A 13,694-nucleotide genomic window follows, 5' to 3' on the forward strand; every position below is an offset into this window, starting at 1 on the left:
TGCTGTTTGTTTACACTACGAATTCTGCAGTGGATACCCTTGCGTCGTCCCGGATATTCCGGCGGATTTCCGGCCAGGCCACACGTGGGCCGACTCCACGGTGAAGCCGAATCGTGGAGAATCCTCGGCCCTCCGGTCGGCCCTTCTTTGCTTCGGGGCGGGGGTGTCGTGGCTCATATGACTAACCAACTGACCGGGAGCATATCTGGGGAGAGCTCGTACCCTTGCCCCAATTCGCTGCCCAGCCGTCTGGAAAATTCTGTGCCAAGTCAACAAACAAACTTGTTGGCCATCCTGCAGTAATCCGTACAAGCCACACCATGCGTTAAGGTAGCTTCGCACGTAGGTACAGTACTTACAAGTATTAACCACACTAGTGAAGGCCTCTGCATGCCACAGTACTTTGTATATTTCCCCGAAGAACTCGCTTATCCGGAATTGGTGACCGATGAGAAACTCCTCCCGCGGGCTAATGCCGGCTTTAGTCCCGTTCTGGTTTGTTCGAGACTCTCAAGCCGATGATTCTACAAAACCATTCGGGGAGAAGGAAAGAAGGAGAAAGAAAGTAAAAAGAGAAAAAGAGAGAATAAAGCGACTGAACGAAGAATACTAAAAGAAAGGAAGAAAACTAACATCGGAAATAAGAACCAAGAGGGAATTAAGGAAACGATGTAGTAGTTATGGAAAGCATGAGTATCATTCGGTTTGACACGGAGCGGTCAATTTCTCCCCTAGTCACAGAGATGGCAAGGTATGAGCCAAGAACAAGGGCAAGCCTCAGATTTCTTCTATACGATTTCTGATTGCAGTACGGGCAGACGCTTCACCGCGACCGATACATGGACGCTTCGCCGACCCTGTCACGAGAGACCGGGTCGGCTCCTGCCTTCTTACTCTCAAACACTGCTTTGAAGATGCTGGCTAGCTTCGGTACGACCACGTCGCGCCGCTCGTAGATCTGATAGTGTATGACCAGCCTGCCGCCCAGGAGCTTGAGTCCGGCCTCCTTTCCGAGCTGCTCAAACCTGGGCTCCGGGCAGCGAGCGTCCTCCAGGTCAAGCCAGACCATGTTGGTGTGCACCGGATGGACGAGCTTGCCGCCCAGGTCCGTCCACAACTTGGCCACCTCTTTGGCGAGGATGTGCGTGTTCCGGAGCTTGCCGCCCTCCCCGTTGGGACCCTTGCCGAACGTCTCGTCGACGGCGACACGAGCGGCCGCCGTGATGACGCCCGGCTGGCGCAAGCCACCGCCTATGAACTTTCTCACCCAGCGCGCTTGCTTGATCAGGTCCTTGGTGCCCAGCAGGATACTCCCGACCGGGGCTCCGAGGCCCTTGGAGAAGCATAGGGTCACCGTGTCGAAGCAGGCGGCATAGTCAACCAGGCTGCCGGCCCCGGCGGCGACGGCTTCCCAGAGCCGCGCGCCGTCACAGTGCATCTTGATGCCGTGCTCCCGAGCAAAGGCCGAGATGCGCCGGACCTCATCCAGGGGCATGATCATGCCGTTCAGCGTGTTCTCGAGGCTGATGACGCGGGTAGGGCATGTGTGCTCGTCGTCGTCCAGGTGGACGTTGGCCTTGATGTCTTCCAGAGTGAGATAGACTCCGTTCTTTGGCGCAATCGGCTTGGCCAGAGCGCCCGTCAAGACCGAGACGCTGGAGGAAGCGAACGGTCAGCTGACGAATCCGGCGAGTCATGACGCAAGGTCTCCTCGAGAAAGTTCTCACCCTCCGGCCTCGTAGTTCACAATGTGGGAACGGTAGTCGCACACGACACCGTGAGGGGGCTGCGTCAGCAGAGACCTCAAGGCTACCTGGTTCCCCATGGTGCCCGACAGAACGAACAGACCGGCCTCCTTGCCGGCCAGGGAAGCACAGTAGTTCTCCAGATCCGTAGTCGTGGGGTCCTCCTTGAACACGTCGTCCAAAAGCGTGCACGACTGGATCGCGGCCAGCATGGATGGCGTCGGAGTGGTCATGGTGTCACCTTTCCGTGGTCAGCCATAGGAACTGGGGGTTGAGTCTTCGGTACTTGAGAAGGGGAACAGAAAAAAAAAAAAAAAGGGGGGGGGGGGGGGGGGGGGGGGAGCCGCTGCCGGGACTCACTCCTGAGATCGTAGCCGCCGGCGCCGGCACTGCCGACCCAGGCATTGTGCTTCGGGGCGGCCGTGACCTCGGCCGTGTTCACGTTTGTTGCGGACATCCTGGATGTTGCTCGCGGTGCCCATGTCCCAAAGAGACCCAGCGAGGCCGGTGGAAACGGTTGCTTCTTCTTCAAATGCGCTCCAGGACCCAAACGATCTCTAAGCAGGGACGCGCGGGGTCGGGAACACGTCAGGCCGAAGAGGGCCCTCGCCGGCAATGTTACAACGACTCTTCGCCGCATTGCATGCCCGCATCGAATCCGCCAGTCATGTACTGTACATACAAAAATAGTCGTTTGGACGGGCGGATCAGTCCGGGTGGCTGACTTTGGAGGCACCTTCCTCTGCCATTCGCTGATCTCGAGCGGGCGGCTACGCGGGGTTGTGTTTTCAAATGGTGGAGATGGGTTCCTCACCTGCCCAACCCAGGCTCGCTGGAAGGTACTAACCCCAAATACCTCGAGAGCGGAAACGTACAGTACAGTACTTTATGCTACTAATACCCAAGATCACTAAATCTGTACCTCCCATACACTTGTAGCGTGCTGCCACATCAACAAAGATCTACTTTAAGCTTAGATCTTAGTACTTGAATATATCGGTAGGTATATGTATGCGTGTATGTATGTACCTGCATGCATAATACAAATACACTTCGAAGGCCGGAGCAAAACATCACTTTTAAGGCCAGCGCAGCCCACGCTTGTGATGTGATGGCAGGTGCGACCCACTCACGTGGCAGACCTCTGTGGGCCCGTTTCTGCTCTGAACCCGGCGAGGCCACCGGGCAAAAAACATGCCTTTCGCGCGTGGCAGGTACGGCGGCGAGACTGTTTCAAGCCACCGCGTTGGAAACTAATCGAGGACTGAGGCGCGAGAGGCCCTGATTCAAGGATTTCGATCTTAGCGTTGCTGCGCTACAGCCGCGTTAGAAATGGCCTAGCGTTTCGTCGGTCGGTCATCATGCAGCGGTTTCCACCGCCCGGGAGTCCGAAGGTTTTCGGGTGCCGGAATGACCAAGAACCCTCAAAAACAGGTTGGGGGCGACCGGTTATCGCTTTAGGGAACATAGCTACATGTAATGTACATATATATATATGAGAACTTGTCCCTCGCCCTTCTTGCACCTCGTGCTTCTCTCGTAGATTTTCTCCTCGCTCACAAATTAGATCAGCGCCCGAGAGGGAAGAGGAATTTTATAAACCATGGTGTTGCGTTCTACAGCTCATTTCGAATCTCTTGTTGTTTAGAGAGAACCATCTTTGCTTTCTCGCCTGACACGGGTTAAGCAACCGCAGCCCTGCCATGCCTCGTTTCTACTTCAAACGCGAGATACATCCACGGCGCCTCGGCTGCCGTGTTTGCACATCAAAGGCACCTACCCCTCAACCGCCCCCCCCCCCCCCCAAAAAAAAAAAAAAAAAAAAAAAAAACCTGTGAAACAGACCTTACCTTCGAGTAGTTCCTAATGACAAAAAAAGCAGAGACGGAAGTCACATCCAATCTCAGCCGGGATGCCTGCACTCTGGGGACTGGGAAAGACGACACACACGTCCCGGGGTAGAACTCTCAGCGGCTCATATCTTCGGTGCTCGTGCTAGCCCCGCAGTCGTTGGCCACTCCCCGGCCGCCGAATCCGTCCGGGAATCCGGCCTGGTGCAGTCGGATCCCGCTCTGCGCCTGTATTTGGCTCCATGATACGGGGTTGCCAAACCCGAGTGTCTGCCACTCCCAGTAGTGGAGCACCTCGGGCGCCGGACCGTTGAACGCTGAGAGGCCGCCATCTTCGTACATGTTCAAGGCGTTGCCCAGCCCGTCCATGGCCGCCTGGGCCGATTGCCAACCGGGCTGGCTGTAGGGAATCGAACCCGCCGGGCCATACGAGAAGCCGTCTCCTTGCACATACGGAGTGATCGGGAATCCGCTCGACGGCACATAGACGGTCGTCGACATGGCGCTCGTTGGCGACATGAAGCTACCTGTCGAAACCGGGTACGCCGGGTGAGCTGGGGTCGGAAGCGCGAATGCGGTGGATTCCAGATGGCGATCGGTCGATGCAACGCCATTTGATGGCAGGACCTGTCTGGGCTGTGCCGGTCCTTCCGCTGACGGTGGTGATGATGCTGATGGTTGGGAACCTATGGATCGACCGCTCTCCGGCAGCGACATCGAACTCTCGCTGTGTGGTTGGAAGTTGGACGAATCCGGCGTGGAGTTGCCGTCAGAGCTCGCGCTGGTTGATCTGTGCCGGGGATTGATATTCTGCCGCGCCTCGGCGCGGGGACCTTGTGAAGAGGAGCGGGTTGGCAACTTCGTGAGGACAGGAGCTCTGTCAGTTGACGGCGTAACCCACTCTCCCTTCATACGTTTGGTCGACCCGATCACACCAAGTTCCCTGGCGTTCAATGGCAGCTTGGCCAGAAGGCCCTTGAGGATGCGGTACAGCGCTGATGTCGTCTTGGATTGTGGCGCCACCTCGGCCAGCATGCCCAAGCTCTTCTTTATCGCTTCGAGGATCGTCTCCCGCTGCGGAAGATTGCGAGCCTCGTCCTGGACAAAGGCAGAGCACATGACGGTTGCCGCATCGAAAATGCAAAAGATGGCGTAGTGGAACTTGGCGCCCACCGATACGAGGTTCTCGAAAAGCCTCCACGCCGCCTCCATGAGACGTAGCGCCGCATCAACACCTGCCGCTCGAAGACTGGCTTCAAGCTCCGACATAGGCTCGGCCGAGCTCCGCGCGAGAAACGGCCTCAGCTGGCCGAACAAGCTCAGGTACGCAATCAGGTGCAGATAACGCCGTTGGAAGACAACCCAATCGAACTCGTCGTCCCACCGCATTTCCGGGTTCTCAACGGCGTACTCGGCCGGGAGGTTTTCGAGCCAGCTCTCGACCACCTCCTTCGCTCGTCTGGCTGCTCTCGCCTTATCCTCGTCTGATTTCAACGGGCTCCCGAGCTGCGCCGCCAAGTCGATGCAAAGCTGACAATGAAGGTTCATATGGCGGAACGGCGACGGCTGATCGGGGCGGTCTCGGGTGTACTCGAGGGTTAGTGTCGGCATTACGACGTTGCAGGTAGCATGGCTGATAACGAAAGGGCGAGACAACATGGAACTCAGCGAGCTGAAGAAGAGCGTTAATTAGTAGGCCGCCTTCGTGGGCCGGACATGAGGACCTACAAATCCCACAGATAGAGGATAACCCAGACGCGTCTCCTCATCTCACGGTCGTACTCCGACATCCCCTCCGAAGAGGAGTCTTGGTGTAGACCTTGGACGGGCGTCAGCCAGAGCCTGAAGACCACGAGATGCGACTGGGAGGCATGCATACCTATCTCGTTCGCGGCGCGAACGGCCACGTCCAGAGCATGCCATGATTCGTTCCACTTCTCGGCCGACTTGAACCAGAAGGCGGTAAGGAACAGTTGCTGGACGTGGACGAGGCCTCCTTTCCCTAGCGGGATGCTGCTGCTGATCTTGTGGGCCGCAGCATGCATGCGCTTCGCGAGAGTTTGGACGTCGGTGGCGAGTTCCGTCTCGAGCCTCACTCTGACGTTGTCGTCCATGATAAAATGGAGCGAACAAGCGCAAACACGTAGGATCAGGCTCGTGAGTTCGGGGGTCACCTTGTTTCGGGGCGTCGCCCACCAGCCGTCGTACTGCGTCCTGAACTCGGGCGGGTACAGGGCGTAGTACTGATGATTTGCACCGTTAAGCCAGTTGTCGACGAGACAATCTGCGGCAGGTCAACCCCCGTACCGAAACCACTGGCGGGATAAAAACTACCGAACAGACGTACCGGTGTACCGTTTCTCTGGCATCAGACGCAGGGCGTCCTTGAGTTCGTCGGACTGTTCGCCGTCGCTTTCCTCCACTAAATCCCTGACTTCCTGCTGAATAGTTAGTCGGCTTCTCGCGGCCCTCTCCCGTGGTGAGTTGGCTCACCTTTGGACCGGAACCCTGACCAAGTACCAGGTGGTGGTGATGGGACAGGTATCCCAGGTCGGCCAAAGCCCCGCTCACGTCGACATCCGAGGCCGAATCATCATCATCCCGCTCCGGCGGAGCGCCTCTATCTGGGCAGTCAAGACTGCGCTTCCTAGACGTCCTGATTACGGTGGGAGCACCAGGTCAGTGGCGAGACGATGCGACAACATGGTCGCGGACCTGACCTTGAGTTGCCGTCGTGCGAACGGTCATCCTTGGGAGATTTTGAAGCGCCTGCTTTCGATTCAAACCGGCAAAGATGGGACACTCCTCGCTTTAAGCAATGGTTGCAGGGAAACTTGCGGTCGCACTGGGTCGAGTCTGTCAGTCCAAAGTTTTCTTCTTGTGCAAGAGCCAGTTTGACCTCGTGACGGCGGGGGCGCCCCGGCACGCTCGGAGGCCTTGTTACCTTTTGTTTACGCCGCCGGCATTCGACGCAAGACGCTACCACTGGTGTTGCGGCGTTTGAAGCCATGTCTACCTTACGCGAATCTGTTCGCCCGTCGGTGAGTGAAAAGGAACGGACTCGAGATGCAGTTCCCTCAGAAGGATCACAGAGGCTCTGTGGGGTCGATGCCGGCAGTACGGTGGCACGTTGCCGTTGCGGGTAATGGTAGGGGGGCACAGGCGGCACCCCAGGGAAAGTGTAGTGTAAGCAACGCCGCGCCTACATACACACACACACAGACACACACACACTTTGTGTGGTAGGTTTGATGAGATACTTGAGCCCAGCCCCAACTGGGCCAGGCCAGCCCCCCCCCCCCCTGCTGTAACCCTGTTGTACCACAGCGCCAAATGACGATTCACAGAGCCCCCAATCACCGCCTGCCAAGAACGCGCTAGGCGTGTGGGGAGGACATCGTGGGCGCTGCCGCGCATGCAGCTTGAACTCTTGCGATATCCCGGGCGTTGGGACCGAGGCGGGCGGGTTGGTTGGTTAAAGGAAGCCAACCCTCGATCCGTTTGGGGTTTTGGCTTTGCAAAGTCGGACAAAGGATTGCCTAGCAATAGTTAGACGGACTGGTTGGCAGGAGCCACCCCCATACATTCGTAGTATGCCTTCGGCATACAGTGCAATTACGGGTAAGCATCCACACGGCCATGCAGACCATCTTTCCCTGTCGCCAATGCATGATCTGGGAACCTTGTTCTTCATTAAGCGACGGTCTTTCCGGCTAGTCCACGATAAGTGTTGTACAAGGTAAGATTGTTCGGCACACGCTTGGCCATCGCCATGGGTCGCCTCTGCGTGTTTCTGGCGGACGAGTCGGCAGTGGCAGCACCGGTCTACTGTGTTGTTTGTAATCCGTACTGTAATCGCTCCTTCCATACCCCTACGGATTACTCCGTATCCCGTGTGTACTACACTATAGTAGTGTAGTTAATCCGCACACTAGTTTAGTTAGTTATTTCCGCAGCAGGCAGCGAACCGTTGCATTCGAGATTAGTAGAATCCTTCCACCAGGACTCAATTTACACAGTAAAATACCGTGTGTGTGTGTGATAGTTATTGTCGGGTTCCATGCCGAACCTCTCGCCAATCTTGTACAGAAGGTATGTCTATACATGTATATATTATACTACTACGTTAAAAGCCGTAACAGTTAGGTTATCTGACTCTTTTTTGTACGTAGTATGTTCCTGCCTGAAGTTTTGAGCCCTTCATTTCTGGCAACCGCGGCATCACCCTAGCAAGCAGCATGAATCCCGCACCGTGCCCCCTTTTTCTCATTTCGCGGCCAGCACGTACAAGTAGTTAGTCCGTACACTACGGATTACACTACACAGAGCCCGGCTCCTGTTCCCCGGTAAGTCGAGACTCCGCAATGCCAGCTCGAATGAAAAGGGGGCCGGCTTACCCGAAGCAGAGCGATGTTTGCTTTCCTCCGTCTCGGGCCCGAGATGTTCGCTTCGGTAGGGGAAGAGGAATGGCCGTGTGCGAGCCACTTTTGCACTGCACCCTTCGATCCCCCCCGCATCTCCCCGAATGGCGTGAGGTATGGACCGATTACACACACACCTCGTTGTTACTCGCGCGCGCGCACACAGACAGAGACGCACACACACACATACACACACACACACACAAGGTACGGAGTTATAAGCAGGTACGGAGTGTTTCGGTATCTTTGGGTTTTCCAAGGCCGAGCTTACTCCTAACTGCACCTACATCACACACACACCCCTTTTATCTTTTTTTCCGCCCTTTCCCCAAAGAGGCGAGTGGCTGAAAGAGCCGAATTCCTGGGCAAGATGTTTGTCGGTCTTTTTTGGAGTTTAAATCCGATGGATGGGGGTTTTGACGGCGACGTGACATCAAAAAAGAGAACAACGTCTTGCCTGCTTGTGCTTTGGTCGTGTACATACCATACAGATTCCTAGCCGTTCGATCTATGACAATGTATTTGATATACGGGATGCCGCTTTCCTCCATATGTACGTCGGTACAGAGAGGGTAGTAGCTGAGATACCTTTACGTTTGGCGGCCAATTAAGAAAGAAGAAAGAATCCTCGGAGCAAAACATACATAGTAGGGCAAAAAGAAAAATATGAGTAACTAGACCAGTTCCCACTCCCCAGCTGCGACGCTAAGCAAGAACCAATCCTGTCCGGCCGGTCGGGTGATCGAGAGGAGCCGTGCCGATGCTTCGGGCCGTGATGTGCTGATGATGTTCCCTCCGGTGACGAGGAACAGAGAGAAAGAGGCTCATTCCGAGTGCAGGACATACAAACACTATGTTTGAGCGCTGCGCCTCGCATCGTCTTATTCGCTGGCCTGTCTCGCTCTTTTCCTACTGCTGACCGGTGAGGAGACGCGCTGTTCAATAGCCGGAATTGGTCGAGGCCGGGGATGCCGTCTTGAGGCCGTGTGTGGTTTTGTGCTACGAATTGCATGTCAATGTGGTGGTGTTTGTGGCGTATTCCGCAGGTACGCATATGCACACTCGCAACAGACACGACTACGCCGGAACCTTGCCGCTTCACTGCTCGGTAGCCCCGAGGAATCATACCCCCTTCGAAACTGACAACATGATAGACAAAACGTTGCACATGGTGGGACATCCAACTTTGAGAGTGCTGTTGGTGAACCGTTACCTTCGCAGGACAACGAATGACAGAACTATTTCAATGCTTCTCAAACTCTAAACGCCCAATAGAGCTATACCCTGATATGCGTGAGGTGAAAGTCCCCCTTCCACCCTGACCCAAGCCTACGATGAACCCAAACCGCCTAGACCAAACACAGCCGGCTTCCCCGGACAAAGCCAGACAGACAGTCACTTCAAACAGAAACCATTTCAGGTGTAACCGGACCCCAACATGAGACAGGAAGCGGGAAAAAAAGGAAAAAAGAGAGAGAGAGTAAGTCCCCTTTGCAGAACCCCCAACAAGCCAATGATGACATCCAACAATCACAGCAGCAGCATCGCGGCCGCCGCTACCACCACCACCACCACCACAACAACAACAACAACACAACCACAACCACACTACTTCACCGCCGCCAAGCCTCAGGAGAGACCAAGGCTTATCCTCTTGAAACCAAATCGCTCACGAGTGAGCAAACAGACAAGAGCACGCTCCTTATTCAAACCCCTCCCACACCTCCCCGCTCCTCCCCGTCTCCGTCCCTCCAATCTCCTCCCCATCGCCCTCCACCTCCGCTCTTAGCAACCCACTCAGGACAGTCACGTCAACCCCGTCCCCTTCCATCAGCTGCCCGGCTTGCTTCTGCCCCTCGAGCACGTCGTGCAGCCGGTATAGGTGCCCGCTCTTGGCTTCTAGCTCGCCCTGCAGCCGCTTGATCTCGCTCATGACGCGGCGGCGCTCCCGCATGCCGATCGACTTGTCGAGCCCAAAATAGATTTCGTTGAGCTTCTTGAGCTCCATCTGCAAGTGGTCGATCTCGTCCTGCGTCTCCTTGATGAGCACGGCGAGGGCTTCTCCGGGCGGCATGGCGGGCCGGACGGTGGGGTCCTCCTGGCCTGATAACGGCGGTTGGTGCATGCGGTCCGAGACGGGTATGGGCTTCTCGGCCGAGACGATCTTCTTGCCGCGCCGCACGTCCTCGGGCGTGATGAGGATCTTGTTGGCGGCGGGAGCGGCCGTGGAGGTTGTTCTGTGGCCGGCCGGAGCCAACGTGGTTTTCTCGAAGCTGTTGTTGCCGCCGCTGCCATGGGCGGCAATCCGCACACAAATGTTGCAGTTGACAGAATTGTGCTTGCAGATCCCGTCCAACACCCGGCGGGCGTCTCTGCTGAGGGAGGGGAGGGGTTGCTGCGGCAAATCCTTGGCGGTGCCCTGCTTGGGACCATCGAGCGTGATGTCGGGCATGAAGAAGGCAGAGGTCATGTTGGGCTCCGTCGCGTCGCGGTCCGCCTCCGAGTTGCGGCGGAGACGCGACCCAGGACGAGGGAGGTCTTGGGTGTTGCCCTGGGAAGATCTGCGGTTGCGTACCGTGTTGGGAGCCTCTTCCTCCTCGGTCTGGAGGCTCGCCACGCTCAGCGCTGACTTGACGCTGAAGCGGCCGGTGTCCTCGAATTGACTGGACTTCTTGAGGATTCCGAGGGGCTGAGCCTTCTGCTGCGCCGACTTGGAGGGGATTCCGCTATCCGATTTGCTTCTCTGAAGAGTCGGGGGAAACGAGGGCGGCGAGTGGCCGGTGACTTCGATATCCTGCTGCTGCGCCCGTTTCTGAAGCTCCCGATAAGTATGCTTCAGCTTGACGATTTCGCCCTCCATGACGCTAGCAAAGTCAGAGTCCCCGTCGGTGAGGGGAAGCTCTCTTGTGGGGTCGTCGTCGACGTTGACGGCGCTGCTCTTTCCAGTCATATCGTCCATCGCCGTCTGTGACTCCCGTGGCTCGACAATGCGAGTCACCTTGGCCGACTTCCCCGTGAACTCTTGCTCCGCTATTTCGCTGATTCTGTTGGATAAGCGCTTGACCTTCTGGACGGCTGCTTCACGGCGCTCGAGCTTCTTCCGGAGCGCCGCCTCCCTCTGCTTGAAGTCATCGTACAAGCGGACACAATCGTCGGTATCATCATCCACCGCCTTCTTGGAGCGGGACTGGTTGTGGCGAGCCGCCTTAAGCCTCTCATTGACCCACTGGCCATGTGTTTCCTCTTGCTCGGAGCGAAGACGCTGGTTCTCCTCCCGCAGTCGTTCATTTTCGATAGAAAGGTCGAGATTTTCCTCCTTGAGAGAGCGAATCCGGCTCTCCCTCGCGCTGAGCTCGCTGTCCTTCCGCTGCAGCTCGGCAGCCTGCTTTTCCGTCTTGGTCTGTAGCCGTTCGGCTTCGGCTTGGAGTTCGGCATTCAACTCGAGGACGGCCGTGTTCGTTGTCAGGCCCTCAATGTTTTCGAGCATCTTGTCTCGAGAACTGATGCCCTTCTTCAAATCAGCGATGTGTTGGTCCCGCGCGGCCACTTGCGCCTGCAGTTTCTTGTTCTCCTTGTAGTAGTTGTCATTGTTGCGCTCCATGCTGGCATGGTCCTGTGCGAGCTGGCGCTTCTCCTCCTGCAGCGCTTCGTATTGCTTGCGCACCGAGGCCAGCTCCTCGCGAGTCATGCGGAGGTCTTTCTGTACCCCGCTGAGTTCCCGACGGAGCTTGTCGTTCTCGGCGGTCAGACTCTTGTTGTTCTGGAGTGCCGAGTCGCGTTGGTTTTTGAGGGTTTGGTTCTCGGCAAGCAGATTCTCGTTCTCGAGCTGCAGTTCCTCCTTCTCCTGCAGCAAGTGAAGAGAAGACTCGAGGTCCCTCTGCGTGGCTTCCAGCTCGGCTTGTAGCTTCGTGGCGCGCTCGCGGGCGACGGAGGCCTGATGCAAGGCCTCATCGCGCTCCGCGGTGAGGGCAGCAGTGTGGATGTCGTTGACGCCGACCTGTCTACTAGCCTGGTCAAGACGATCCCGCAGCTGCGCAATCTCACGCTCCAGATCCTCGTTAGGCCCACCGCTGCGCCGGAACGAGGCATCGGATTCTGAGCCGATGGCACTATCCGAGAGCTTCCGGCCCTTGAGCCTCTTGAGCTCAGCCTGGAGCAGGTCGACTTCGCGCTGCAGCCTCTCGGCCTCGCGCTGCAGCATCGCATCGTGGTCATGGAGCTCGCGGACCTCCTCCTGGAGCTTATCCATAGAGACGAATATCTCCTCGTCCTCCTTGCTGATGCCGACTTCGTGAATCTCGTCGTGGTCCCTGCCGTGCTTGTCCAGACGGACACCAGATTTGCCCGACCTGACGAAGACAGGGACGCCGTTCTTCATGGTACTAAACTTGAGAGTCCCCGAAGTCCAGTCGGGGAGATGGCGGAGAGGAGGTAAGAAGAAGGAGCGGCTGGTGGGGGTGATGACGCTGTTATCGAGCCCGACGGCGTGAGCCGGCGTTGCATGGTCTGGTTGTGCATCGGAGAGAGAACGCTTCGGGGTAGCGTCGTGTCTGGTGGTGTGTTTCTCGGTCCGGATCTTGGACGCCATGTCCTGGAGGGAGCGCTTCGCGGCATCGGGGGACAGGGCGGCGCCCGGCTGGGTGGGCGCGAACCGGGACCGGCGCGATGCCGAGGCCGGCCGCCCAGGCGAGAGGGAGAGGACGGTGGAGCAGTCGGACTCGTTCTCAACGCGCGCCTGTAGATCGGCGCGGAAGCGCTTCCTCTTTGCGTCGGCCACATTCCCAAAGGGATTCTCATCCGCACGTTCCTGGTTCGGGGGCATGTTCTCCTTCCCACCCGGGGAGGCAGAAACGGGCTCGAGCGCTGCGGCCATGTCGCCTGTTTTGGTGAGGGACACGTCGTCCTTGGACAAGAGACCAGTCCACTCGGGAAAGGTGCGAGCAATGACCGACGTGTTGAGGACCGTGTCCGTCTGCCTGGCGCCGAAGCGGCCTGACCGGGAAGCGTGGCGCTTGGAGGGATTGGGCAGCTCTTGGCTCAGTCGGCGGGTGCCCTCGCCGTCGGGACTGAGGGAGAAATCGGAAAGGTTCCGGGAGAGGTCTTCGGTGGTGGTGCTGACCGTGTCGTGGGAGCCCGTGGATGATGGTGGTGAGCTGAAGGGGTTCTGGTGCATACGATGTTGGAGCATCTCTTTTCTGAGTCTAGAAATATGTTTGGGCTTGCTGCTGGCATGACTGCCTCTGCTGTTGGTATTGATGTCCATGGCGAGCCTGCCAGAAACGCGTCGAGCGCGGTGCCGGTTAATTGAGGGGCGTATCGGTGGCGTAGCAGGCGCAATTGGGAGCAAGTGCAAGTGCGGGCGACAATCAACCTCGATTTGCTCGAGTCACGCCGAGGTAGGTGCGCTGCGATTGCTGCAACTTTACGAGAAGGTGCGTTTTAAGCTGGGCGCAGTTGATTATTCAAACTGCATCTTCACTCCAGAGGAGCGCTTTCCGCAAGGTTGGGCGCGGGCGATGATCAAGTGGAAGTCGCGAGTCGACCCTGGCAGGCAAGGGAGCAAGGACGCGATCGATAAATCCATTTGTTTACATGCAGGGGTCAAAACACTCCCAGGTGGGCAAATTTGACGGCTCCGGGGGTGGGGCTGACGCTGGGTGCAGGGTGCGCTTTCATTG

At 57.2% G+C, this 13,694-nt stretch overlaps 5 protein-coding genes across 5 annotated transcripts; 2 read left to right on the forward strand and 3 right to left on the reverse strand.

Moving 5' to 3' along the window:
* Positions 1-823: 823 nt before the first annotated feature.
* On the reverse strand, positions 824-2,202 carry P884DRAFT_302222 (pyridoxal phosphate-dependent transferase; the record flags this gene model as incomplete). The annotated part of the gene is made up of 3 exons (XM_069444922.1): positions 824-1,655; positions 1,728-1,986; positions 2,106-2,202. 3 exons carry the CDS (start codon positions 2,200-2,202, stop codon positions 824-826), a joined length of 1,188 nt encoding a protein of 395 aa, XP_069294826.1.
* A 1,510-nt stretch (positions 2,203-3,712) lies between these two features.
* Positions 3,713-6,222, reverse strand: P884DRAFT_249124 (fungal-specific transcription factor domain-containing protein; the record flags this gene model as incomplete). Its single annotated transcript, XM_069440582.1, has 5 exons — positions 6,089-6,222; positions 5,943-6,033; positions 5,475-5,879; positions 5,324-5,414; positions 3,713-5,267 (listed from the first exon to the last, which is right to left on the reverse strand). The coding sequence occupies exons 2-5, from the start codon at positions 5,962-5,964 to the stop codon at positions 3,713-3,715; spliced, it is 2,073 nt and encodes a 690-aa protein (XP_069294827.1). The 5' UTR covers positions 5,965-6,033; positions 6,089-6,222.
* Positions 6,223-6,601: 379 nt separating this feature from the next.
* Positions 6,602-6,882, forward strand: P884DRAFT_263239 (uncharacterized protein). Its single transcript, XM_069441743.1, has one exon. The coding sequence runs from the start codon at positions 6,662-6,664 to the stop codon at positions 6,839-6,841; it is 180 nt and encodes a 59-aa protein (XP_069294828.1). The 5' UTR covers positions 6,602-6,661; the 3' UTR covers positions 6,842-6,882.
* Positions 6,883-7,995: 1,113 nt separating this feature from the next.
* P884DRAFT_263240 (uncharacterized protein) lies at positions 7,996-8,562 on the forward strand. The gene has a single exon (XM_069441744.1). It carries the CDS (start codon positions 8,062-8,064, stop codon positions 8,362-8,364), a length of 303 nt encoding a protein of 100 aa, XP_069294829.1. The 5' UTR covers positions 7,996-8,061; the 3' UTR covers positions 8,365-8,562.
* Positions 8,563-9,718: 1,156 nt separating this feature from the next.
* Positions 9,719-13,279, reverse strand: P884DRAFT_208374 (uncharacterized protein; the record flags this gene model as incomplete). The annotated part of the gene is made up of 1 exon (XM_069438868.1): positions 9,719-13,279. One exon carries the CDS (start codon positions 13,277-13,279, stop codon positions 9,719-9,721), a length of 3,561 nt encoding a protein of 1,186 aa, XP_069294830.1.
* Between the last annotated feature and the right edge of the window lie 415 nt (positions 13,280-13,694).

The sequence above is a fragment of the Thermothelomyces heterothallicus genome, assembly GCF_042370625.1.
Source record: "Thermothelomyces heterothallicus CBS 202.75 unplaced genomic scaffold P884_scaffold_25, whole genome shotgun sequence".
NCBI lineage: Eukaryota > Fungi > Ascomycota > Sordariomycetes > Sordariales > Chaetomiaceae > Thermothelomyces > Thermothelomyces heterothallicus.